The 27129-nt window shown below is 35.5% G+C and overlaps 3 protein-coding genes across 4 annotated transcripts; 1 reads left to right on the top strand and 2 right to left on the bottom strand.

Moving 5' to 3' along the window:
- Positions 1-3414: 3414 nt before the first annotated feature.
- On the bottom strand, positions 3415-7801 carry LOC143450851 (arylacetamide deacetylase-like). The gene is made up of 9 exons (XM_076951585.1): positions 7442-7801; positions 6955-7087; positions 6749-6811; positions 6255-6318; positions 5983-6116; positions 5529-5721; positions 4729-4845; positions 4443-4650; positions 3415-4354 (listed from the first exon to the last, which is right to left on the bottom strand). Exons 1-9 carry the CDS (start codon positions 7583-7585, stop codon positions 4178-4180), a joined length of 1233 nt encoding a protein of 410 aa, XP_076807700.1. The 5' UTR covers positions 7586-7801; the 3' UTR covers positions 3415-4177.
- A 29-nt stretch (positions 7802-7830) lies between these two features.
- On the top strand, positions 7831-14570 carry LOC143450850 (mediator of RNA polymerase II transcription subunit 15-like). Of its 2 annotated transcripts, XM_076951584.1 has the most exons (14): positions 7831-9177; positions 9332-9419; positions 9628-9673; positions 9756-9938; positions 10014-10073; positions 10304-10509; positions 10592-10641; positions 10764-10867; positions 11585-11718; positions 11842-11988; positions 12996-13144; positions 13301-13491; positions 13680-13823; positions 13944-14570. In XM_076951584.1, exons 1-14 carry the CDS (start codon positions 9119-9121, stop codon positions 14081-14083), a joined length of 1701 nt encoding a protein of 566 aa, XP_076807699.1. In that variant the 5' UTR covers positions 7831-9118; the 3' UTR covers positions 14084-14570. The 2 variants fall into 2 exon arrangements, with proteins under 2 accessions (XP_076807699.1, XP_076807698.1); XM_076951583.1 differs by having other exon boundaries at positions 9756-10073.
- A 1038-nt stretch (positions 14571-15608) lies between these two features.
- LOC143450852 (transmembrane protein 164-like) lies at positions 15609-21131 on the bottom strand. Its single transcript, XM_076951586.1, has 5 exons — positions 20785-21131; positions 19918-20044; positions 19379-19437; positions 18922-19168; positions 15609-18766 (listed from the first exon to the last, which is right to left on the bottom strand). Exons 1-5 carry the CDS (start codon positions 21078-21080, stop codon positions 18506-18508), a joined length of 990 nt encoding a protein of 329 aa, XP_076807701.1. The 5' UTR covers positions 21081-21131; the 3' UTR covers positions 15609-18505.
- Between the last annotated feature and the right edge of the window lie 5998 nt (positions 21132-27129).

The following is a 27129-nucleotide window of genomic DNA, read 5'->3' as shown; positions in this document are numbered from 1 at the left end:
AGACAGTGATGTGACAAAAAGAGGCAGTGCACAAAAAAACGAAACAGAAGAGAGGAAGGAAAACAGAGAACAAACAGAATTCCATCTGCCTGGTGTGTGGAGATTCTGCAGATGAAGACTGGATTCAATGCAAAAGCTGCAAGGAATGGGCCCATGAAGAATGTGCTGATATTAGTGATTCCAAGTATTATTACTGCGACAACTGTTCGTAAATGTGTGTTTCTGTTTTTGCATGGGTTGTTCTATTTTTGTGAGTTATCGATGGTTCCAGTTTGCACAATCACACATTGTGTAAATTGGACCCCTCATTTGAAAAAATTAAAATTGACTATTTACCAGCAGTGTCATTGAATTAGAAACTTATACAGTGAAGTTAGGTGCTATCCGAATAAAATTGAATATTAAGTTGTATGTTTTGTTTAAAAATGGAAAGGGTCCATTTTACACAACAGTTGTGTAAATTGGACCCTTAGCATGAAAAAATTTAATTTGGTAGTGCACCTCCAGTTTAAATTATTTAAGCCCGATACTTCGTTATGTTGTACTTTTCATGTATGTGAATAAACAAGTGAAGTTTGGAAGAAATCGACCAAGGACTTTCGTTATTATCAAAGATTTTGCTTAAGGGGTCCAAATTACACTGGTTTCCCCTACGTTTATATTATATTAATTAGCCTACAGGCACATTGTAGCATGAACAAAAACGAAGCATGGATTACATTAACTTTGCTCAGACATCACATATAACGAAACAAGACCATCAAAGTGCTTTCTCGATTTGTTGTTACGTTTGTCACCAGTATGAATGCTCATTATCGTTACTGTGTAGCCTACTGCAGTAAATCTTATTGGAAAAAAAATAAATTTATTTCATGTCTATGATGACAAAAATATGATTTATTTAGTTATAACATGAAAATGTAAATTATTTTGTATGGCAATCATTAGAATGTTGTTTTACTTAAGAAACATGTATCTCCACTTGTGTATAGGCCGAGTTATAAAATCTTTCTGCTTTCTGCTTGATGTTTACAGTTGAACAGCAATTTACGCAAAATAGCGATATACAGTAGGCTTAATCTGTACATACTCCATGATTTTTTTCATGTTATTGCCTAGTTTATTCATGGCATATTTGTAAGAATACGTTCTAAACATGTATTTAATTGTGGATTCAAATTAATGATGCCTTCTGGGTAAGCTAGTAGCCTAGTTAAAAAAAATATTTCGGAACAGTCAGAAATTTTGTTACATCGTAAATAGTAACATAATTTGTTGTCTAATGAATATTTAATGTGCAGGCAACCTAGTACCTATTTAATTGAGAATCATCATAGGCTATTCAATACTCGATCCTAATAGTAGTGCAGCTTTAAAGTTAAGAATAGGAATTACTTCAAGTCATTTCACGAATTGCAAGTACAAACCTACAATTAACAATCTGTGCGTGAAAAATAAAAATCGCACACCAAGTTGCACAAAAGGGGAACTACTTCTGTTCTACTTCTGCCATAAAAGGAAGTTATTTGCCCATACAGCTAGATTAGACGTTTGACGATAGGCTAGTTGAGTACCGGTAGCAAGGTCGTATAGTCACTATAGTGTATGGCAGTAGGCTATTCTTGGAACCGCAAAACGTCACATCCGGTTACGCTTGACTGAACTTCAGGTAAAACAAATCGGCAAAATGCACGTGGAAGATAGGAAAATACCGAGGTTTTCTGAAAGATAACGATTTTTTAAGTAGACAGGAATATCTGGTTGACACGAATATTTTTATGTAAAGGAGTTATTGCTTAACTGAAAGAAGATAAATTTATAACTATAATATGTTTCACTACTGTGTAATTGCCTGTTGTTTATGGCCAAACGATAACTTTTTTTAACGTTGTGAAAGATTCGTTTCTTCGAAATAATTACTCTCGGCGAAATTCAATGAAAAAGGTTGGTATTGAGTACATAAAGCATACAAAAGTATGATAGGCTTAATTTTGTCACCTGGAAGATGAAGGTTCTAAAGTCATTTCTTTAAACAGCAATAAATTGCTTTGCTTTGATCTGGTTAGACTAGAATACTAGATGCTTGTTGTGGTAAAAGAATTAAAACTAGGCATGCAGTTATGAACGGTTTGTTAGACTAACTCAGAAGTATACCTGCTGCACTTGAAAGAAAGTCGTTACACTGGAAAGTTTGCTAACTGCGCTGGAGATTTTTTAATCCGTGCATTACTTTGTCTTCATTATAGTATCTATAGTTTGCTGTATGGTTTTAGTCCATTCTGCATGTGTGTGTTTAATTCTTTTTAACCGATTTGTCTGCATTTTTTTAAGCTGTGTCTTGCCCTTTGTAAAACTCGGAGTAATCAACTCTGTTTGACAATTCAACACATGGTTCATGGTTAGAGCTTGCGTTGTTGTGACTATATTGAATGACTGAGCTATGAGTCTCACATCAATTTGTCTGAAATCTTCCGCTTCCGTAGCCTGAGGTAAACTACTATTACAATCTGACAGGATCTCACTAAAAGCCTGAAAAGTAGAAAAGGCTGAAACGAAGAAAATAGGCCTATATATAGAACTATATATAGTTCTGTAGTTGGAAAACACTGTTTTCAAAATCAGCCCTTTCATGCTTTTAGTGTATCCTATCTGACAGAAGGACAATTGTTTTCAAATCGGCCAGACCAAAGCATGAAACTTTTCAATGAGATCTTGGGGGAGCATGACGGCCAAATTAGGAATGACTGAGCGCTACATAATAGTGCACTAGGTGCATTTTGCAGTGTGTTAGGCCAAACATAAAGACTGTGGGTTTTTTGTGCACCGGACAACGTAATTTTCAAAATTGGTGTGCACCAGTATGCGCGAGTGTGCACTAGGATGATCTAGATGACCCTGTTTGGGAATTGGTTAGCTTACAGATTAGTTTTTTGAGCCATTTTGTGTACCTGATAGCTATATTGTGCACAACACTTTTTCCATACGAGCCTGTGGGCTCTTTTTTTCAGTGGTAAATGTGAAACGGTCGAGTGCAGCAAGCACAATCTTGAAAAATGTGGAGTGTGCAGTTGCATGCTTTCCACTGTAGCAAGACGACAAGATTTGTCCATTTACAGACATGAATGATATATATAGGTTATATGGTGGAAAGTGTGGCAACTGCACGTGAGAGATTCAATAACGTACATGCTAAACTTTTTCATCTTCATGCCGAATTATAACAGACAAATAAAGAAAAACTGGTTGTTTGAATGCCAATTTATAATAAACAAAAAAGAATTGAGGCTTTGGTGCACGCCAAGATGTGCGTCTTTGCATGCACCATTTCTGGTCAAAAACTGTAGTACTTTCGAGTCGGAATATCGGCTAAATGTTCATTTTATTGACAATTGACATCGTATAATTTGTTTCAACTCAAATAACGACTAGAATACTGTCACAAGACATAAGCTTGAATACCATATTATATAGCAAAAATTATAGCATAATGAAAAGGAGCGATAAATTAAAATGCTTATACTTTTAATTGGAAAAATGTGCACACTGCTGGATATAATACAGGAAATTACCAAAAACTTGATGCTGAAACACAGAATTTTATGAGTTAACTGTAAACACCAAATAAAGTAAATAGGGTTGATCACAATTTGGCTATGGTTGTTGAAATTTCCATTGGAAACACAATATAATAAAATACATATATTTCAATTGATATGTAATAATAAATATACTGCTCTATTTTCAGATCTTTGGGACTATAAATGTATTTTTTGTCATAACTATAACTGTCATAAACAACATTTGTGTATTTGCAATCACACCACATTATCTGTGGCCGCAGAAACAAGATTAAAATAGTATCACCACCACAGTTTGTGATTTTCTGTCTCAATAATCTTTGAGATTTTGTTTGCAAAGTAAGGCACGCAGGCTGAATGTTTAATACACCTGGGCTGTATCAGTACAATTTTGCATTTTAAAACGAGCAAATTTTAGGGGTTAGGTAAGCTAGATACAGCTTAGTCTGTAAAATTTGCGGCGTTTAAGGTTTTCAGTTATTTAGTCACAAAATCATTTATAATAATATATATAAATACAATTTTTTTGTTCAAATTTTCTGTAATAAACTGTATACCAGAAAGTTTGTAACATGCTAAATTATATTTCAGCTATAAAATTAATCATCCATGTGTTTTTTCAAAATGCTGAACTGATCTGCAACTACATTATCAGTTTCTTCGTCCATATGTACATTGGTATATTTACTGAACAGGATAAAACCGTGAGGAAGTCTATCCAAGTGAATGTGTGTAACATTCGTACCAACGTGAGCAAGTCGTTGAGCATAGAAAACCTTTCAAAAATAATGGGGATCAGCTCGGCCTTTAAAATGTAATACTTTTACAAATTTATTGTATGAATTGATATCATTTCAAACTTACTCCTTCATCACGAAGAACGTCAGCACCACAGGTCACCACAAATGTTTTCGGTAATCGTCTTAATTCTTCATCGCTTGCACTTAGTGGGGCAAGAGTTGGGTCCAGTAAGAGAGATTGGATGTGCTGCTTCTCTTCTGGGGTGATATCCTGGCTTGCGCTCAAGCTCGTTGACAAAAGCTCTTTGCTCTCTCTGACATTTTGTTTGAATCTAAATAAATGAAATTAAGTTATCTGCTATGGTAAAAATGGATAAGTAATTGTGGAAATATGATTTTAAGCTAATTACTTTTTTGGCAGTTTTTCAACATCAACATATTTTGTTAGTGTTTTATTGAATTCTCCATTTTCAATCAGGTGTCCGTGGCCTAAAATAGCTTTTGAGACACGTTCATTTTTGTAGTATCTGGAACAATTACAGTAAATATATAAGTTGCCATTTGAATCTACAAAGGGATCTGTCCACTCCTATACGGCTACTTCAAGGGTGCAGTGGTGGTCAGTGCCACATAAATATCCCACAACCCAAATATTTATTTTTGTTTGATAAATTTTGATTTTTTCTTTAACTTTGACAAGCGTTTAGGTGAATTTTCCAATAGGCTAGTTAATACCACAGTGGCACCCTTTTTCATTGCATTATTTATTTTTCGCCATTAACTGTGGGGAACGAAAAAGAATAGTGCTAATTTTGTTATAGCTTGCTAAAATAAGAATGATGCACTCACAGACAATTAACGAGCAGGATCAAGCGGCAAATTCAAAGGCTTAAAACGAGCGAAATGTTAACTGAAGTGAGGCTATAAAGATAGAGGTTAGCATGGCCACCAAGACTACCATATGCAAAAAATACTTCGAAGCTATCATTGGTAATTTATAACATCTAACCAGATAACTTTTTTTACATAGAAAAATAGTGTTCTTTTATTTATGACACAAACATTTCGTTTAGATTTTAATAACACACAAAAAATGTGTTTTGTGAATGAAAAAATGGGTGAACAGACCCTATTTATTTGTGTTTAACTGTTAAACAATTTCTCACACCGTCGGACTAATGTAGGATAAGCTTTCATGTAACCAAGTTACCCAAGATAAGCAAGTCTAAAGTTGTCCATCAAAGCTTTTGACAACATGGGATCGTGCTGAAATTCTAAAGCACTTGGTAAAGTATAAACGGCAAACTGAAGTGGGGGATTCAACAAATACTGAAATATTGGCCTCCCAGGTGAATCTTTTTGGTTGCACAATTTATGGGAAACAGCAGCTGCCAGATTAGCGCCTATTAACAGACAAAATTTAATTTCTGGGTTGGTATTGTAATGTAATTATATAAAATCTAGACTACTACCCTACACTGGTAATGATTCAGCTTCCAAAACAGCTTGTATTTCCAGATTGTAGTTACAGTCATACAATTTAAGTCAGCAATACACTCTGTTTGTTAAACTGATATCTAATAACATAGAATTGTTTTGCATTGCTGTCCCACTTTTACGGACTGTTAGAGTGCACTTTGGTGCAGTTTGTGATACTAACTTACCGGCACTATTTCCCATTATTGCAATTCGTTTCGCATTGACACCGAATTCTGATGCAGTGTTTAAAAACCTTGCAGTGACATCATAGCAATCTTCAAATGCTGCTGGAAAAGGGTGTTGAGGAGCCTTCCTGTAACTTTGTTTTCAAAGAACAAGCTGTGTGCTTGAATTTAGAACAGATAAATTGATTTAAGATACCCAGTAAACATTCATAACAATATTACGTGATTAAATTAAATAAAATCATATTAAACCGCAAAATGTTTGCACTTACTTTGGTGCCACTATTACAGCATTGGTGTAATTTGCAAGACTTTTCAGCAAATTTGCAGACATACCTTGCAAAAATAATCAGCTGAGGTAAACAATTTTATAAGTGACTTACACCTACAACAACTACAGAAAAGGACATTAATGGTCATTGTGAACATAGTAAACAAGAGTTTGCCTCTGTAAATGCACCTACATGGAATGAAACTAATAGTAACAATGAACCGTATAAGAAATTTATACCTGTTGGGAAGATAATAGCTATATATGTAGTAAGAAAAAACATTGCTTGGAACTGTAATTAAATGTTATCCACCAAATCGTCACTTAAATGAAATCTTTTATTATGAATTCCAATTTTGTGATTATTGATCGCCATTTGGTTTGATGACTAAATACAGCCTTACACGCCGTCCACAATTGATATGCGGTTTCTATGATTTAATGTGTAAAGTATATTTCATATATGCCCTAAATTGTTTCTACAAGGTCACGTACTTGGGTCACCAAGAACCCATCCTCCACCATGGAGATAAACAATTCCTGCCCCACTGTGATCACCTTTAACAGAAAAGATTGGAAATGTTTATCTGTATTTTATTTCAAAATTAACCTAAAAATATAAGTATGTTTCTATTCTAAGTGTTATTAAGCAGTAAGTTATATTGTCCAAATGAGTTTTATAAATATGATGCAATGTGTACCTTTGGGTTTAAAGACATAAACATCTATACCATCCCAATTCTCTAAGGACGGAACTGCTTTATCACTATTTTGGTCATCTGCCATTATGCTCTTGAAACTTAACGATTCCAGTTTATCCAAACCAACGAAATTCTAAAACAAATGTCAAGTAAGGCAAGATGTTTGGTGAAAGTTTAGAATCTTTATGGTTTTACTATGACCTGGCAATACAGAACGACGATTTCTAAAATGGCAAATTATCAGCAGCAGCACAAACACAGCAGTTTAAATATATTAACTTTAAAATTAAACCATTACACTGCACAGCTTGTATGATCGCAAAACGTTGAACTTTAAGGCAGTAGCATACCAGTCGTAAGGCATGTTCATCAAAATAATTTGCAATTTTGCTCATATCGATTTTCCTGTATGAAACATACTGCCTGCCATGCTGCTATATTTATTGATTGCTATCGTCTGTTATGGTTGATGAATAGACTTACTCACCGCGTACGTTTCTTGTAAATGCTTATTATGTTTTAGTACACCTCCAACTAATTGCCATCTCCATGATGGTTTCCAACCCACTGGTAAGGGAACGTAGAGAGCATATGCCACAACAAATATAACTGCAGCAGCTTTTATCCACATGTCTTTAGGTGCAGTATTCGTGACTATGACTTGTCTTACTGCAAGATCAGTATTGAAAACTGAAGAATAGCTTTGAAGCGTTAATGATTAATTTCATGTAACTAACAGTGTTTGTATTGCTGCTGCGTAACGCAATGGCTTCAGCTTTATATCTAATTTAAAGAATTATTTCATCCACATTTTTACTGACTGTTTACCGCCTTATTTGAAAGTTTTCTTAGAATGTTGTTACAAATAACAGAACCATTAAAAGTCCACATGTTACATGTTTCAAACACTTTGCACACAAAAGACTATGTGATGTAATGAGTGAGTAACTAGCATGAGTATTTAGCACACGTGAAAAACATTAGTTAGTTTTGGGCAATAGCAGTTTGTCTAAATCAGGGTGTGAATATTTGTCACAACCAGAAAGTCTTACAGTGTGTATTGTTGAATTATTGACTACTGTATTTCCAAGCGCGATATAGCAAAGTACGTTATGTATGCATATTTAGCTGCTCAGTGTAATCCAGATTTCTTGCAGTTTTCATTTTTATTGAATGTTCAGTTGGCTAATACAGATTGCTATTTGATTCTGTTGTTATCAATAAGCAAAATCATTAGATGTTGATTCATTTTAATTATATATCGTATTGATTAACATATCATGAAAATACATTGATGTTAAGTAGTTTTATGAATATCATAACTCAGTAATAATGAGCATCATAATCTGCGTGTTTGAGCAGCAATAATTGCAAAATGAGATTTTCTGGGTTCAGCTTTCCCTCAGCAAAATGAGTTCTGGTCTGTCAGTACTGTGCAATGCCATGGGAATTCGACAAACATAATACATGCAGTAGCCGATGCAGCTTAGTTCAGCATAGTCATGCTTCCAAGTTCTTAGGTTTATGGTTACCGATCAGCATATATATGTATGCAATGTAATAATAATAATAATATTCAAATGTGATAAGTTTAATTTAAAAGCTGAATTTGTGTTCTTAGAATAGCGCTAACTAATTTGAAAACCTATTCATGGTGTTATATATATTATGTTTTTAATATTTAGTTGTTAATGTACATTACCATTAGTTAATGCAATAAAGAAGGAAACAGTTTGTGTTTATAGTATTTTCAATGTGACATGGTAACCAAACGGTGATCTTTAGACTGAGAAAACTTATGTTTTCATTATTATGTTATTACTATAAGCTTACTTGCCATCTATGTTTAATGGATGAGTTTTTATCTTTTAGCAATCCTCACTTTTTTTCAATATTTTATAGTACTGTAAACTGGGGTTATCATGAGTTACAGGTTACCGAAAACGAAGAATATGACACGAACTAAAAATTGTGCTAAGTAGCCTCAGCTTACCGTAGCACATCTTATGTTTCAAGAAACGTTATCTAAGGCACTTATCATTTCTTAAAACTATCTTCATTTTCACTGACCAATAATAATTAATTAATCATCCATTTTAGATACCATATTCATACCTTTGTCATAAGTTGATTAGCGACTTTACAGCTAGGTTATTTCAAGCACATGGCTGGACAGCAAGACTGGCGAAGTGAAGCTTTTAGGAACAGCGTGAAACAAAGATTGTTAGTATGATACATGTATAATATCATTTTCCAACGTAATCACAATTAAACAAATAAATATTTTCTTTTAGCTGTAGGTCATAACCATTGATTGCTATAGTCCGTTTCTTTTATTTTTTGATATTTAAGCTGTGGAGTTTTATTTTTATTGCAGAGCTGATGTCATAAGAAAATGTAATATCTCTATGAGAACAACGGTTGAAGAACTAGAAAGAAGTGTCTTTCAAAAACATACTACACAGGTAGTTTATTTCTGATTAAAACTTTTTCGTTAACGATCTTAAAGCTGCTACTTAATTCTTGTTTGTTACTTGTTCATTGAAATTATTTTTTTTGATTTAACATCAATTACTTTTTAAAAAAGAAAACTGAATGTACCAGTTTTAATGAAGAATGCGCAAGAAATGGTTTTAACTTTCTTTATAAAAGTATATATATGTTGAACGACAGGAAGAATATATGAACTTTGTGAATAGGCTCATCCAGAAAGCTGAAGGTACATGTTTTGATAAAACTTGTTATTATGCACATTGCTTGCTTTTGGCACACACTTTCAAAGAACGTTTTCTTGTCACTAGCAAATGCACAGTCTAAAGAACTTCAACAGAGACAGCAACAACAACAACAGCAACAACAACAACAACAGCAACAACAACAACAGCAGCAACAGCAATTATTGCAGCAGCAGCAGCAACAGATGTCTCAACAGAAGTTACAACAGCATCAGATATCTCAGCAACCACAACAAGTGCCAGTGCAAGGTCAGCTATTTCCATCACCGCAAGATGCCAGCAGCAGTGTTGTTATAACTCAAACTGGAAACATGTTTCCTCCAGCTCCTGTGCAACCCCCTCAATCACAAAACCAAATATTGCCACAAGGCTCACCTGGATCGTGTAAGAAGTTTGTTTTTTGTTTCCTGTTACCTATATAATTAATAGTACTACGACGTTTGCTCATAAATTTGGTTTGTTTAGTAACTCATGCTGTTGTAAAAATACAGAAATACTATCGTTGTGTTTTATGCCACTGTAGTTGTGCATCAGTATTAACTTGAATTGAGCCAATTATGGAATGTCATATACTTGAATATCGATTTCCAGTTGAACATTTCTGTCTATTACAGCTTTGCAGTACAGACCTGTTGTTACTGGTATTCCTAACAACAGTCCAATGTCTCGAAATGTCCAGGGCATGATTCCAAGTCCTCAATCAAGTTTTTCTGGCAATTATCAGCGGCCGCAATGGTCGCAACCCTCCCCTGGAAACACATACTACTCTGCTAACTTTGCACAACCTAGGCCTCCCCCACCGGCCCCAACCAACACACAGGTAAGGCCGCTACAACGACATCATTTTTTTCATGCATATGAGCTGTATGAGTCAATCACATGCTTTGTTACTGTATCAACAGCCTATTTTGACAATGCCAGATAACATGGGTACGCCACAATCTCACCCAAGGTAATGGAATGTGAAGTAAATATGAAATTACTTGTTAACAGATGTGATTAGTATAAGAGACAGATTATATCAGTTTGCAAAAGGTTTTGCTTGGTTTTACGTTAATGACAAATTCTGTTTAGTATAATTCCAAGTTTATCTCCTGCTTCTCATCAGTCACCACAAGTTCCGACAACTTCACCAAGCCTTCGAACGCCTGGCAGTGTTCAAGCTGTGCCTTCCCCTGGTAAACTTACCTTGTTTATAGTATTTCTAATGCTATCACAGATGTTTATTTTGTATCTATGTTTTGCTCTATACAGTGGAATCTTGTGTAATTGTTGTTTTGTGTCTCTCAGTGGCTCTGGCCAATCGTCTATAAAGTTTCACATAAACAACTCACAATAACTGAAAGCTTTTCAACTCAAACTTTCAACTTGAGAAGATAGATTAATTGAGAAGGCTTAATTAGCGCTTGTATTCTTGAAATTAGGCCAAAATCATTATTTGTAATAAAAATGTCATCTATAACTGCCCGGCTTTTAAAATATAATTAATCACATCCATCATTAGAAAGACACAAGTGTAAAGTGAACTCTTAAAACAACTGAATTAAGTTAGATGATTAAGGTGAATATACAAATAGGAATGATTGTGATAAGTCTGGGAAATTAAGCCTGAATGGTTGCTGCTCCAATGCTTTATTTTATGCCTTCACACTGTAGTATATTTTGCGTTTGGGTCAAACAAATTTTGATCTATTTATCAAAAAGTTTCTGCAAGAAAAACATGTGTTAATTACCTTCTAAAAACGAATCTGGTTTTCCTAGCTACATTTTTTGGTTGTATGGCGCCAATTTAATCAGCTTAGGATAACTCATAGTTATTTAATAGGTCCTTTTAACACCGATATAACTTCCTGCTGTATATTTTAGTTACTTCTAATGATTATTGTCACAAACAGTTATGTTGTCATCTTCAACTATTCCGAGCCCTGCTTCAGCAAGTCAACCTCAGGCTGAGGATGACAAGGAATACATGGAAAAACTTAAGACGTTGCACAAGTACATAGAACCTCTGTCGCGGATGATAAACAAGGTGTTTGTTGCCCCACTAAATTTTGCTCCTGCATTGTTGTCCATGTGGTAATAAGTAGTTACAATGCAGTAAGCTTCATGCTGCATTTCTGTGGTGACAGTTTTGCCATTTTATACTTTTAAGTTCAATGAGGATGAGGAGACGTATAACAAAGATTTAAGCAAAATGAAAAATCTTCGGGACACATTGATTAATCCAAAAAAACGGTTGCATCTATCAACTTTGCACAAGTGTGAAAAGGTTTTAAAGAACTGGCTTGACAAACCACAGGTAATTGAGTCATGCCGTAATTGTGATCTTGTAAAACTTTTATGGCTGTTTCTGTAACGCTTTCTGGCTAGCAGTTGCAGAGTAATGTTTCATTTAAATTAAGGCATAATATGCTTTGATAGTTTAAATCAGTGGTTCTTAACTTGTGGCAAAAGTTTCAACAGAAAATTTGCATTTTTATGCCGGTTTGAAGTTACTTTAGAAGAGTTTACAAACAACTAATGTCTACTTTAGAATATTTACTTACGAAGGTTTATATTTATATAATTTCACAGACGAAGTAGCACAGAAGGAATTATTGCCGTAAAATAAAAAAAGTTTTCAGCTGAATGTACTGTAATGTAATGTATGCTTGGGCGGTGCCCCTTCAAAGCGCGAGGCCTGTGCTAACTGCCACATTTGCCACTTCGTTAATCTGACCCTTGTCTACAGCCAGTATGTTTCAAGCTGTTTTGAGGAACTGAAACAATTTCTTACATTTTTTTGAACGGCACCACAGCGGAACAATAGCAGTAGTTTTACTTCTTGTAATATAATATAGTTGCGGTCTCTAAAAATTCCTCAGCGGGTGTCGAAACAAGTTACTTTAAAAAAATGTCCACTGCAGTCATTTGTAGTTAAACGTGGCAAATGGTTGAATTAAACTAAAAAGTATGGTTACTTTTTAACCAAAAGGTAATCTTTTATTGTTTGACATAAAGGAAAATTACTAGACAATGTCACTGTGCTATTGCTTTCGCAACAAAAGTATTGACAGTAAACGTATAACTGCGTTTTTATCAATGTTTACATTGATTTTTTAGCCAACTTCTGCAAAGTAGGCTGCTGCATAGAGTGGGTTTTTGCATCAATTAAATACAATAAATGTAAATACAATGGACATAGCGCCCCCTGAAAACATCAAAATGCCCACGGGAGCGCTAGCGCCCAAGTTAAGAAACACTGGTTTAAATGATGGAAACGCAATTAAGAAGAGTAATTGTATCACTGCATTAACATTGATTCAGCAACCTCAAATTCCATCCCAACCAAACCAGCATATGTGTCAGCCCATTCTCAATATGATTGCCTCTGCCACTAAATCACCACTACTCAATCATTCTCTTAAAAGAACATTTGGACCGGCAATGCGCATACTTTGCGGTGATTACACGACGTGAGTTTTTTGAAAACTTTTTTCGCTGTCAATTTAAATATTGTCAACCATTAATAATATTAAGTGCAAGATCAATAGTGGATGAATTTTTAAATGAGATAGTCGGAATAATTTAGTTCATATTTCCACTTTTAGTTTTTTGTTTACTCTTTGCAGCCCTGATTACCTTCCAACTAAAAAGCAATGCTTTCAGAAGGCTGCTCGGGATATAGAGGAAAGGGAAGCCAAACAGAAAATTCCAGACAAGATCCAGGGTGAAATTGCGAGTCTCGATTGCAAGTTCAGGATCAAAATAGACAAATCACATCAAAGTGATAATGAAAATATTGCATTGTTGTGTTTACTCGGTATGTCATTATTGATCTGATAAACTTGGTTGCTAAAAACTTTAGTAACTTTTTCACTGCTTTACATAATCAATGTATGTAAATTAAGGTGTTAAATCCGACATGTTATTAACATTTTCATTTATGTAGGACAAAGTAAATTAAATTTAAATTTTTAAACTTTTGCGTTTATGTGCATTTGGTTCTAGAGGACCATCGATTACCTTATGTAGCACCTCTACGTATATTAGTCCCGAAATCCTATCCTGAACATAAGCCTGAATGGGTTGATAAACCATTGTACACAACTACTGAGGAACATGCGAATGAAACATCTGAGCTTAGCGATAAAGGTATGTCAGCTTGCTTGGTTGTGCATTACACAATGTACAACAATTCTACCCCCTCATGTCATAGTTTTGGTAGTAGGAGTACTGATTTTGACACTTTAGCTTGTATTGTTGACCTTCCAGAAAATCTTAGTTTCCAACAAAAACTGAAAAGGATTTTGAATGCACGGCTCACAACGTTAAATGACTCCAGCTGCACCATATCATCATTCGTTACTGCATGGGAGATAAGCATACGTGAAGCTTGCGCCATTAAAACTTAAATACGCGCTGTACTTGAAGAAACAAGACGTCAAGATCTCAGTTTTGTTTATTTCTCCTTCGCTGCTTTTTAACCTATAGTGATATTGTTGATAGTGTGCCAACAAATAAACAAACACTGCTTGGTAGTTTTGCGTCATTCATGTACGGTTATTATTGCTTGACTTCATCTTAAATTCGTGCCCGACAAAAAATAGTGTGAAACCTAATCAAATGTTAATTATAATCAATGTTAATTTAACCTATTTATTTCAAGAGTGGTAACTCAGGATAGCAACTGCTTATTGCTTAACGTGTGTTCCTCTATGGTGTTTTATTAGGACTGCTGTCCTTTATGGCACAGCTGACAGCAAATGACGCAAAAACATGAAGTGCAAACACAGAGATTTTAATATTAAACCAATGTCACATAAACATATAGTGCGGTGTTCAAAGGTCGTCTCTATTTTTGCAACGTCCTTTTCATAACAATACAAGACCAAAAACGCATTGCAAGCTAGAAATATTGGGTAACAGAACTTGACCCAAGGTAGGTCAGGAACTTCATAGCTCAGCAAGGGCTGGTTCTGTTGATTGAACAGAAACTCGTTGGATATGCTGCATTGGAAGATGAACTCCTTTACTTCATCCGACATTCTTGGCCAAAGCGAGATATCTCGCGCTTTCCTCAAACACGCGTCCGATCCCAAATGGCTGGAATGAATTCGATCAAGCATGGACCGACGCATTTGTTTTGGAATAATTACTTTCTGTCCTTTAAATGAAATCCCATTATAAACAGATAGTTCGTCACGAAAAATCCAATATTCCCGAATAAGCACTGGGGCTTTCTTCAGGTCGTCCTCCTAGAAAAATGTGTTTCAGTGCCCACAAGGAGATATCCTTCTGTGAAGCGCATTGGATTTCGTTCAGTCGTTCTTCCGAAACCTTTAAATGCTCTGTTAAATTATTGCTTTCGAAACTTTTAAAAGCTTTTCCCATCTTCTTCGTTTGGTTGCTTTTCGGTAGTATTGAGAGGACATCGAGAAAATCGGCTATGTACATTTGTCTACCTTGCTTATACTTTACACTAAGTGGTTATCATACTTTTGCAGCCGCAAAAACATATGTTAAAGTCTTTTTGGGGTGAACGTTAAAGATTTTTGAAATAATATTTCAAGTGGTTTGTGGTCACTCGCAGGGACCTAGTTTGCCAGAAAACTTTGAAGAGGACAAACTTTGTGTGATATGCATTGGCAGTAACGCAGTACTGCTAGAAAAAAGTACCGTATTATTCTTTCCAAGAAAGATTAGTCGGTCCCGGTACTTTTAAAGTGGTTATTTCAAGGCCTTAACAGGTATGTTTTGTACTGTACACCCTTGTTCAAAACTTGGGGTGGCATGCCCTTCCCGAAAACAGATTCTTGGTCACTCCAGTCATTTCGATGGCGTGGGTTCGAATCCCATCGCTGCCAGTATGTTTCTCTATGGTGTTTTATTAGGATTACTGTGCTTGATGGCTCAGCAAATAGTAACACAACGTGCAAAAACACTTTGTGTGATTTATTGACTACAGACCCGGTATGACATCACAAAAATCCAACAACATACAAGCACAGAACAAGTTTAATACTTACTATAGGTACAAAAATCATGGATCAGCTTTTTAAATACATTTAGTGAATGTGATGACATTTCAAGGCTGCCAATACATCTACCAAGTTTTGAAATGTTGAGCTAAATTGCACAGGTAAAGTACACTATCAATGTTTTGATATGATTATTAGTATATATATTATTTGCAAGAATTTAAGCAAGGTGGCAGAATAAGGAAATACCTCCTAGTCTAAACAAGCACTAGTAAAATGATAGATACACATCTATACAAAATCTAAATAAAAGTTATCATTACATATTGTTTACAAAGCATTTTGAAAATCAACAGAACAGCACAATTTGAACGAGCATATACAAGCCATATGACACGCACATCATTAGGTCCAATAATAACTATTAAAATTGGCACAGTGTTTGTATTAGACAATGTTTCAATGGAATTACAAGAGTTTAACAACAAAGAAACCTGACTTAATTACAACAACCTGCTTTTTAGTGTAAATAACGTACATCAACTGTCAGCCTTATGTCACACACAAATACTGTACTTAATTAATCTAATGGAAACAAAATCACCAAATGACGAAAGATGGTTTGAGGTATTGCAATTGGGTAAGTGTGCAATTTGATTGGTTCAATGCAAATGATGTCATTCTTCCAGCACCACAGAACCAACATTTACCAAATGACATCCGTTGTTAGTGAATGTATACAGAAAACACTATGAACACTTCAAAGTAGAAAATCAAAGCAAGTTACCTTCTTAAATAATATTACTTAAATAGATGAATGAGAAAAACAAGTATTCAAGGAAACTTAACAAAACTTCGTTTCATGACTAACTGAAAAAAAAATCAGCCAGACAATGTTCAGTTTATTGTAAAAAGTGGTGCAATGGATGTTATTTAACATCTACAACTGATGGTGCGAGTGGTTTCCATAGTTTTTGTTTTCACTTTTTCCTGAAAACCTTGTATTTTATCGTGTGTAACATATATCAGATGATACTTCATTTGGTCATTCACTCAATTATCTGCACAGACATACTGCAGCTTATGTTGTTGGCCAATAGTGTCTCTACTAGTGAAACCAACATAATAATCTAAAATCAAATTAAACTCTATTGTAGATCATAAATTAAATGTGAAATCTTTGTTACTATCTGAAATGTTAGTTCAAAAACTGATACTAGACTAGTTTCACATTAAAACAATAAGTGCGTAATTAGATAACATTACATCGCAATTCTATCAGAAATGTAAGCAAAATATACTAAATTAGACCTAAACTATACTAAATTGGTATAAAAAAATTAGATCTTAACCAGTTTCAGATCAAAACAATAAGTAGTTTGTGTATCAGTAGAATAATAAATAGATATCATTACATCACAATTCAAAAACATTAAAATTCATCTTGTACACTGAAACATATTTCATACACTTACAAAAAAGAGCATCAAAATATTTTGCTTACACCTTACGAGAAGACGAATGTTTTGGTACAACGGAATTAACACACCCAATGACATGTATATAAGTTTCAGGACCAACACATTAGATTAGACTACTATGAGAACTGCTGGTCAACAGAATGTTTCCGTTTTACATGCTACAAACAATGCAGTGCACGCATGTGAAATTTGGTAGAATAATTTAACTACCATTAGTAGTAATGATTAGGGCGATTAATTTTTGACTTGTCAAAAAAAGTCAAAAATTTGTCAAATTTATAGCGTTAGGAAGTCAAAATTGTTTACAAACTGCATTGTCGTGGTGTCGTAGAGGTTTCACTGTCAGTGAACTTTTCATTTTACCCATTGTAGCCTACTTCATACAGTTGTACATGGCCCATTGTCTACTTATTGTGAATCATAATTCATAAACCATTAAGTTAAATAGTTAGGTTGATATGGTGTGATGCTCAACACACCTCAAAACGTGTAAAATTTTTGGTAGGTCCGAAGTCATTTTGCGTCAGCTGTAGGTTAAGTGCAGCTCCTGCTTCGGTTTTGCTTTAGATACTTCATGTATCTTTAGTTTAGTGTATTGAATGTATTGAACAGTTTTTGTTATGTCTTAGCTGCAGTTTTTTGGCAGTGATTTGTAATTAGCTCATTTCCCTTTTCAGAATAGGCTAGGTCTGTGTTCAGATTTTTGCCCTTCTGTTAGACTAGAATAAATTTTAAATTTTTGTACAATAATGCGTAATTAACTACTTGAGTTCTTCATACGTCAAAATTTGTCAAAAAAGTTTTTTAATGTCAAAATTTGTCAAAAGTTTCAATTTTTAGGTCAAAATTTTTCGTTTTTTAGGTCAAAAAATAATCGCCCTAGTAATGATCTTCTTTAATTTATAATAAGCTTTGTAATTATAGCTTAATTTGCTTACAGTTCAAGCAGTCCTGAAACTGTAAGAAAGTGTGTAGCAAATACAACAAAAAAAGAAATAGTTACACATATGTCAAGTTGTACAGAACAAGCAGCAATGAACAAAATATTTGGAGGTGGGCAGTTGCTACTTGGAGTAAAGTTTAAAGTGGTTGGAAAGTACCATCAGTACCGGTGATTGTATACCAGTATATAGTAATGTTCAATCAAATACCTCGGTACTTTCAGTACAACAGATCCTGCTACAATTGCAATTTTTGCCTATTTAGGACCAGCTATGTAGGTGGCTCCAGATCAAAAAAAATAAGGCTTGACTCAGGGGATTCGGTACTTTTTCCCAGGATTACCAACGACACTAACCCCAACCTGCTGACTAAGTACCGGAATACAGTAATTCAGTAACATAGAACTGCAGTACTGCCCACCTCAAAAAAAGGATTAATCTTGCTTCTCCAATTGGTGTGAGCTATGTAGTATACTGCCAATGACGAAGTTTTGAATATTGCAGCACTGTTTCTTTAAAAAGGCAAGAAAATTGCAACAAACTTTGGTGACCATATAAGATATTGACTGGTAGAGTTTGGCATGGAAGGATATCAAGAGGTGCTGATGGCCAAATGCCCACATGCGATAGAACAATCCCTCAAATGGATCAGACATAGCAGGACACAACATGTTATTAAGGTTTGCGTGAGTAGCCTAAAAGGCATACTTCATTTGTTAAAACTCCGGATATCGAGGTATAGAAATGTAAGTGTTACGTTGAAAATTGTAATAATACCTTTACTGGTAAATCATTTAATGCCTATTAAATAAAGTACTAGTTTCAGTTCACATTAATGTACTTTGCTTACCAGTGCCAATCCCTGCAATATTGTGAAGTGGTAGAAAAAGCCAGTCCCAATACTAAGCATAGGCCACCACGGATCGCTTAAAGGCTCAGCTGTGTAAGGCCCTCCAAGAGACAGAAGATAGCCTGGGATTATGTAAATAAGTACATGGTGCAACCAATAGGAGTATTTTTCGAAAGAAAGATGACGAGTGTTGACCACCGGAAGTAATATGGCAAGAAGCGCTCCACTCAACAAATGTAAATGAACCCTATACAAGCAAGTACTAGTTGCTGAATTAAGCTGACATTGTTGCGAATATAATACCCTAACATTTTATTAATGTAAATTATTAACGCAGGCCTACGTGGTATTATTTGTCATACATATAATTTCAGTACCGTAAATCTTAGTTACCGTACATGAGAAGTACTATTTACTACTCTTCAATTGCTTAAACTTTTTTTTAATTCACACAAACCTGAAAACACCTGTAACTTTCTTGGATGGCTTATTTTCATTAACCGCAAGCAAATAAATCTGGAGAAATAAAATATTTAACAGGAATTATACAAAAAATAGCTCGCGTGGAGTTTGCCTGTGGCATTATTGAATGGATGTCATTTTTGCCATATTCCAATATGAGATAGTATCAGGCCAACCTAGTTCACATACAAAATTTCAGTGACACCATGGGGTGATTTTCAAGTAATTACATTTTTAATAATTTTATTATATAAAGAATTAAATTAACAAAGAAATTGACCCGTTTTTGAAACCCATACGCCACCTTCAATGAACTTTTCGTCTGAATATATTACACAGCATTTGTAATTTCGTGTTTTAAATCAATGGGGGTATTTGCTGTATTTGCTTCAACAAGCTAACCTTTAGTGTACCTCGTTATAAACTAGAAGTGTTCATGTGCAATCAGTATATGTACTTATTATTACTGGTATCATTAATGCATTAAAAAGTACAATAAACATGTGACAAGCAATTTCCTTCAAAAACTCATACCAAGCTGAAAGTAAGGATATGACAAGGATTCAACAGATAGATGAGACTATCAGTGGCGAACTTGTACCCAATTTCAATTCCAAACACGACTGTTACCAGCACAAGCAAAAACATCTTGAAGTCAGACCTAAAGATTGAAATCATTTTATATGGATGACAAAGTTGTTACTAGTCTGGTAGCAGCAATAGCCGCATTTAGGATATTTATGTGTCGTACTATATGCCTGTAATTATATAGTCAGGACTCCATCTGTTTACAGCTTAAAACTATCTATGAAGAAGTTTTTCTAGCTAATTTGGGATACAATTTATGTGAAAAAATAAACAATGATTATGAATTCATATAATATAGCTCTTGGTATAGGCTACATGGCTACATGAATGGTTCTTCCCATTCAAAATTTCTGCTTTATTATTCAGTAATATTAATTATCTGCTGTTCGTTCAGAGCCATTTCTCTAAAAATAGTCCTGTACTGTGTTAAAATTTTGTAGGTTACAACACGTTAGAATCGCCTGTAGTGTTCTGATTGGATTAGTAATATCTTTGTAAATATAAAATTCACTAATTCCACAGTAACACGGTTGCTTTTATCAATGAATGGACCACATGTACGTTGTATGAAAGGCGGCTTTTATATTTTCTGTATCTATATTTACATTTTAAATGTGTTTGTTGTAACAAAATAGACATAATGCAATAGATGAATTCGGGGCTTCAAAATCTGGACATTGCAGCTGTGCATAAACGTTATAACCAGGTACGTAGTTAACGAGGTTCAACCGTTGGAAAATAATACAATATAAAAATCATCTAACTATATATATATATATATATATATATAATTATATATACTCATATACATACCTCTCAGTATGGCTACTATAAGTAGATTTAAGCTTTCCATTAACTTGCTGCACATCAGACATGCGCACAACGTCTCTGCCAACTGGAGTAAGTCTGCTTTTGTCTGTTGAACTAATTCTCTTGTAAGCCCACACAATTTCTATAACCGATGCTGTCAATACAATAAGTGTTTCCACTACTCGGTGGAAAGGTGACAAGTATGCAGCACACTCAGGTCCGCCATTTCCCTCAAATGTAAAATTTATTCCCCCGTACAACCACTTAAAATGAGCAGGACAGGTTGCTGATTCAAGCATATTACTGATGTAAGCTTAGTAACAACAGAACCTGCACAAAGAACAGAGGTGTAGACAATTAAACAGTAACAAGCACAAACGGAAGCGCACAACGATGCCATTTACAGTTTCCTAAACCTTATAAAACTGTTTTGGATCTTACAGGCCTGAGTAATATGTGGAGTCTGGAAAATGATGGTAATGTACAGAGGGTGCTTTTGAAGCATACCATATGGTATGTTATCATAATCTCTATCTTCAGTCTGAGAAAAGTCTTTGCATGATTTAAACTCGGTGATGATTTTATCGCTTGAGCCACGCTTACTCCAGGGTGCATTCTTCTTTCGATCGCCTATACTTAACAATGAAAATTCTTGACCCACTTTGACTCTTTTTAAATTGCAAATGCTTTAGTCATCGGATTGTAACAATTTAGCTCAGGTAAATAGCATATTATTTTCTTAACAAAATGAAGAAAAACTTTTAAAAATATGTTTCCTAGTTGTTATTTTATAGAGCTTTGAATCCTATGCTTTCGAGTTGTTCGATATGACGTCTAGATACTTGGTTAGCCAAGCAAGCGATGAGAAATGTGTAAGAGTTTGTATGGTATCTGCAGCTCATGTAATAAAAAGTATTCAGTTTATATTTACTGCTAGCCTACTTTTTAAACTATGCTTGAATGCAAGGCAAAATTATATGTGTAATGTGCCGCAGACACTACGCAAATTTTTATACATTTCACGTCATATGCTACGCTGACCATATAACGCGAACTCATGTCGAACAAAACCAGTGTGTATGATACAAAGCATGGTAAAATAAAACAAGGCAACCCTTCTTCGATATTTATTTTTACTGTGTAAAGAAATTCATACACTAGCCACCAAAGCAAAATGTTTGCAACCCGATGTTCAGAACGTTTGCAAATTATTAAGTAATTAATGTTGGTCGACAATTTCCTTTGTGGAAAGCATGGCAATTGCACCCTCGAGAGTATTGAAGACTGTACTTGGTGAACCTGAATGTTTACTTTCTTTACCGCCAAAATCAGGGCCCAAATGCTTTGTGTTTAAGCTAGTGTTCAGTGTAGACTGAAAAATGCAGCTATTACCCCATTTTGCACTCCGACATTTTGTCAAAAAGTGTCATGCTTTCCAGCCTGATTGTTAAGCATAGGCGATCCAGAATGATATTGCCACCTAAAACAAGATGGTAATCTTAATTTGGAAAGGGTCTATTCACGGGTCTAATACACAAATGCTCAACCACATGACGTCACATTTTGAGTAGCCGGGGTCTAGTATACAAAGGCATCCTGTGGCTGTGCACTTGTGAACATTAGGAGTAGCCTATGTTAAACTAACAAAGAAATGCTATTGCCAACTGCAGTCCCTAAAAAAAGTAGACACTGTGCTCTTTTTTGTCTAAACAAGATAAGAATGGAAGAGTTCAGCGAACAGGGGTCTAGTATGCAAGTGCACAACCACATTACGTTACCATTTCAATAGCTGGGGTCCAGTATACAAAGGAATCCTGTGGTGTGCACTTGTATACTAGACCCTTTAAACTTGTGGTGTACACCGCCACCTGTCCTTTATTTAATTATATATTTTAAGATGTTTATGTTCACTTTCTAGCCTAATGATAACGTGTTTGGAAAGTGCCTTGATTGTGTGCGTTGCGCATTCGCACTAGATCGGACACATTAAACTGACTACACTTGTCGTAGCAGCATAGGGTATCTCTTGTAATTGACTCGATTCAAAACCTCCTGTGAGCTTGGGTGGAGATGCCCGACTAAGAAATCAGATACATTAATCAAAGTTAACTCACTCAAGACTACTAGTCTACTACACTCAATTTGGCGGCGTACTACACGTATCAAACCTCTCCGATACAAACTATACTCAAAATTGCAAATAATTTACCGTTGTAGACTAAACCTATAAGCCTAAATGCAAAAGTAAAAGGCATAACTTCTGCGAATGTAGGTTGTGTTTGTATTAGCTATCACAATCAGTGTTGCCACTCAAAAAAAGAAATTAACCCTACCAGCACACCTAAAAAAACCCTACATCTCCCTACGCAGTTTGAACAAAAAAAAAAAGAAATTTTGGCAGTTTTATGGCACTTTATAACTACTTTAGTTTCAGTTCAAAAGCACCAGAACTAAAGTAGTTCAACATTTACTGACGTTTGTGTTTCCACTAATTGTGTTTCCCTTTTTAGCCTAATGAGTAATGAGTTGGTATAACTGTGTTCTTGGTGATCCATTGTATAAGTAGTGGACGTTTATACAAAAGATTTTATTCATTGATATATCTGATGCTTTATCACAGAGAATTGAAAAGCCTTTAGCTTCTTGTAGCTCTTGAATTAACCTTTCATGAGCATCAACAGCTAGACATTTTGTTAGTAGATTTGTTGTTTTTGTCCGACCAGAGGTCATATCTTTTATTGCTTTGGAATCACTAGCAATATGCTTCAGGGTTGGTACCATGTATGACATGAAATTGAAAGAAATATTGCGTCTTGCAATTAAGGCCACAGTATTTAATTCAGCTTTGATGCAGCCTTGACTACTTGTGACATATTGCTCCATCGATGTGCTTCCAAGAACTTGTGCAGCATTTTGACAATGTTGAGCAGTTTTTGCATGCCTCATTAGTTCTGATTTCCCAGCAAGAATGTTCTTGTCACAAAATTGACAAAATGCTTTTGATGCTTCCTGAGACGAAACTTTTAACCATCCTTGTGCCCAGTTTTCCTTTTCCCATTCTTTTCTGTAGCTTTGCGATCGAAACCTAGAATTTTTGGATCTCACCTCTTTGGGCATTACCGTTGTCAACTTGTCAACAACCAGAATTATTGTAATTTAATGATAAAAGTATCGTATTCAAGATCACTTGACTTGATCAAAACAAGATCACTTGATTCCTGTAATCCTGTCTGTTCAATAACTTCAATCCGCTGATTCTGCTCATCTGCTGTCTCACTCTCCAGTCTCCACCTGCTGGGCTTCTCCAACTCTTTTTGCAATTTACAATTATTAGTATAACCATAACCAAGACTTAAAACTAGGTCAGGGCTGACGTACAGCTTCAATCTGACAATTTACTTAACTAAACTGTCCATTGTTACAACAATGAATCCATTGTTACTACATGAGATAGAACGCATTGTTTCATAATCTGATCAAACAACTCGTCTAGACCGGGAAAATGCATGTCTAATTTAACAATGCTAATTCATTAAAGAGCCGCAGTTTGGCCACCCCTGGCTTAGACTATGTTTTTGTCATTATTCAGTAAATTTATTATTTGAATTTATTTTTATTTTACTTTAAACAAAAGGAAATCTATGAATAAAGGTGAAAAACCCGTAGGGTCACCCTACACCCTACAAGGGGCCAAAAAACCCTACCGTAGGGTAAAATCCCTACGAGTGGCAGCCTTGATCACAATGGCGCTTTCAAGTTGCCCAATATCCATGAACGATCCAAGTGATCCAAAAAACTCCAAGCGGTCCAAGCAAACTTATTAACGAATACCGATCTTAGCGGCGGTCCAAACAATGTTCGACGTAAAATAAAGACAATGATAATGTATTGTAATTGTTAATTGTATTATATTAATAACTATTAATTAATGGCTGAAAAAGCGATAAGCCTATAATTGTGTGGCCTAATTAGTAATTAGGTTATAAACCAGGGGTGGGCAACATACGGCCCGCGGGCCGGATCCGGCCCGCGACGGGATTTTGAGCGGCCCGCAGACAGTTTCCGGTCTTACATGATAATGTGGCCTGAGGCCACATTTTGCCGCAATCCCTGCATTGCGTCACTCAATAAGTCCAAGTTTGCCAACCTGAGAAAGATGGCCATAAATCTACTTGTTTTGTTCGGGTCTACATACATTTATGAGCAAACATTTTCGACCATGAACATTAATAAGACAAAGCTGCGTTCCAATCTATTCAGGAATCCGGCCCGCCAAGTACTTCATTTTCTCATATCAGGCCCGCCGACCGAAGAAGTTGCCCGTCCCTGTTATAAACAATGCTTAGTGCAAAGGTTCAAAACAAACAATTTGGATAAGTAGAATGAAGTTGGCCAGTTTTCCAATTTGTATTGTATTATTTATTTTTCGCCATTGCCTGTGGGGAGCGAAAAGGAATGGTGCTTGTTGTAGACCGGTCGAGGAAACCATATGCTCACAAACAATCAATGAACTGGAAATAAAGTTAACCATGTGTGTCAGAATTCGCTTCTTTCAACGCGTTTGTAAATTGCAAACACGTTCACAAATCGCATACGCGTTCAGAATTTTGGAAATAGTAAGTAAGATGTTTTGCCTTGCCAAAAGGTTCATAATAACGCGTTAGTAAATTATAATACATACTCGTTCACAAATTGCATGCACGCTCAATTGCTAAATAAAACATAGCTATAATAATAGACCTACAGTAGCGTATTTCTATTGTCGTTGTGCATACTTTCTTTGCAAGGTAGTGAGGTGGTTGAACAATGAACGAGCATTAACCATGTCTGATCAAGTTGGTTCCATGACAATTGACCGCGGGAAATTGACCGCGAACAAACTCACCGGGGACAACTGAACGTGACGTAAATTGACCGCGAACAAACTGACCGTGATGTAAATTGACCGCGAACAAACTAACCGGGAACAGACTTACCGGAATGAAAATTGACCGGGAGGTAAATTGACCGTGCAAGTGCTGAATTATTGTGTTTAAGTTGATGGTAGTATATGATATGTAAAGTAAATATTTGTTTGTAACTATTTCCTTTGTTTTTAACAAAATTTTTTTTTTATTTCAATACACATTGAAACATTTATTGAAATAAACAGAAATATTTCCGGAAATACGAGAAATACGAGTAACAACATTAAAAGAAGTTCACTGCAAAACACATATGACACTACATAATAAGGGCACTAAAATTTACACAAACTGTTATTTGACAAATAAGGAAGTTTATTGCGCAAATTGTAGGTTGTGGGCGATGCCTCTGAGAAAATCTAATATGTCACGGTTTGCAAAATCTTCAACGATGGTTTGAAGTCGCGCATCCAGATCCTTGTATTTTATCCTTTTGGCAGGAGGCCCTTGGGCACAGAGCGCCTCAATCTTGTTTTTGTTTATGTTCTGCAATTTCCTCAAAGCTTCTATAAATTTCCAAATGGTTGGGTGTTGCATTGATAACATCTTGTTTATTAGATTGTGGTGACCTTCAACTTTGTTGTTGGTTCTGGCGTCGCCATTTAACACCCGAACATGGACGTTCCAGAAGTCATGTGAATATGGCGGGTCTCGTCGGAGCTGAGTCCGAAAGCGAGGGGAGTCCTGACGTACAGCTTCAATCTGACAATTTACTTAACTAAAGTGTCCATTGTTATTACAATGAGTCCATTGTTACTACATGAGATAGGCTACAACGCATTGTTTCATAATCTCATCAAACAACTCGTCTAGACCGGGAAAATGCATGTAACAATAGGAAATCTATGAATAAAGGTGAAAAACCCGTAAGGTCACCCTACACCCTACAAGGGGCCAAAAAACCCTACGAGTGGCAACCTTGACTGCAATACACATACTAAATTGGCTGGGATTAAAGCTGATGCGCGACTAGATAGTGAATTAGAATTTTGACCTTTTGACGGCCAATTTGTCGCCGGTTAATTTGATCGCCGGCCAATTTATCGACGGTTAATTTCATCGCCGGCCAATTTACGTCACGGTTAATTTGATCGCCGGCCAATTTGTTGCCGGTCAGTTGACCACTACCAGTTGTCGCCGGTGAATTTGTTCACGGTCAATTGAGGTGATCCCGATCAAGTTGTAGGCTACCGCAAGAAAAGAAGTTTTGGGCTTACATCGCCATTTTACAGCCATGTTTGTAAGGAGGGTCTTTTTCAACATCGTAACACAATACTGTACAACAGTTCCACCTCGAGCATTTGCTGGTCCCCTGACTTAATGCATTGCTTGTGTTTTTTCCTTGTTGTTTATGAACGTTCTGTGAGCTTTTGATGTGGGTTAA

This window comes from Clavelina lepadiformis, chromosome 3 (assembly GCF_947623445.1).
Source record: "Clavelina lepadiformis chromosome 3, kaClaLepa1.1, whole genome shotgun sequence".
NCBI classification, from domain to species: domain Eukaryota; kingdom Metazoa; phylum Chordata; class Ascidiacea; order Aplousobranchia; family Clavelinidae; genus Clavelina; species Clavelina lepadiformis.
Note: the sequence above shows the minus strand (reverse complement) of the source record. Positions and strands in the feature narration are given on the sequence as shown.

Coding starts and splice junctions, on each gene's coding strand:
- LOC143450851 (XM_076951585.1), bottom strand. CDS start 7,585: ATGTGGATAAAAGCTGCTGCAGTTATATTTGTTGTGGCATATGCTCTC. Junction 6,812..6,954: donor TTATGTCTTTAAACCCAAAG/GTACACATTGCA, acceptor TTTCTGTTAAAG/GTGATCACAGTGGGGCAGGA. Junction 4,846..5,528: donor TTTAGACTTGCTTATCTTGG/GTAACTTGGTTA, acceptor TAATTGTTCCAG/ATACTACAAAAATGAACGTG.
- LOC143450850 (XM_076951583.1), top strand. CDS start 9,119: ATGGCTGGACAGCAAGACTGGCGAAGTGAAGCTTTTAGGAACAGCGTG. Junction 9,674..9,755: donor GCTCATCCAGAAAGCTGAAG/GTACATGTTTTG, acceptor TCTTGTCACTAG/CAAATGCACAGTCTAAAGAA. Junction 13,492..13,679: donor TGCATTGTTGTGTTTACTCG/GTATGTCATTAT, acceptor ATTTGGTTCTAG/AGGACCATCGATTACCTTAT.
- LOC143450852 (XM_076951586.1), bottom strand. CDS start 21,080: ATGCTTGAATCAGCAACCTGTCCTGCTCATTTTAAGTGGTTGTACGGG. Junction 19,438..19,917: donor ATATCCTTACTTTCAGCTTG/GTATGAGTTTTT, acceptor TTATTTCTCCAG/ATTTATTTGCTTGCGGTTAA. Junction 18,767..18,921: donor TATTGCAGGGATTGGCACTG/GTAAGCAAAGTA, acceptor TATGCCTTTTAG/GCTACTCACGCAAACCTTAA.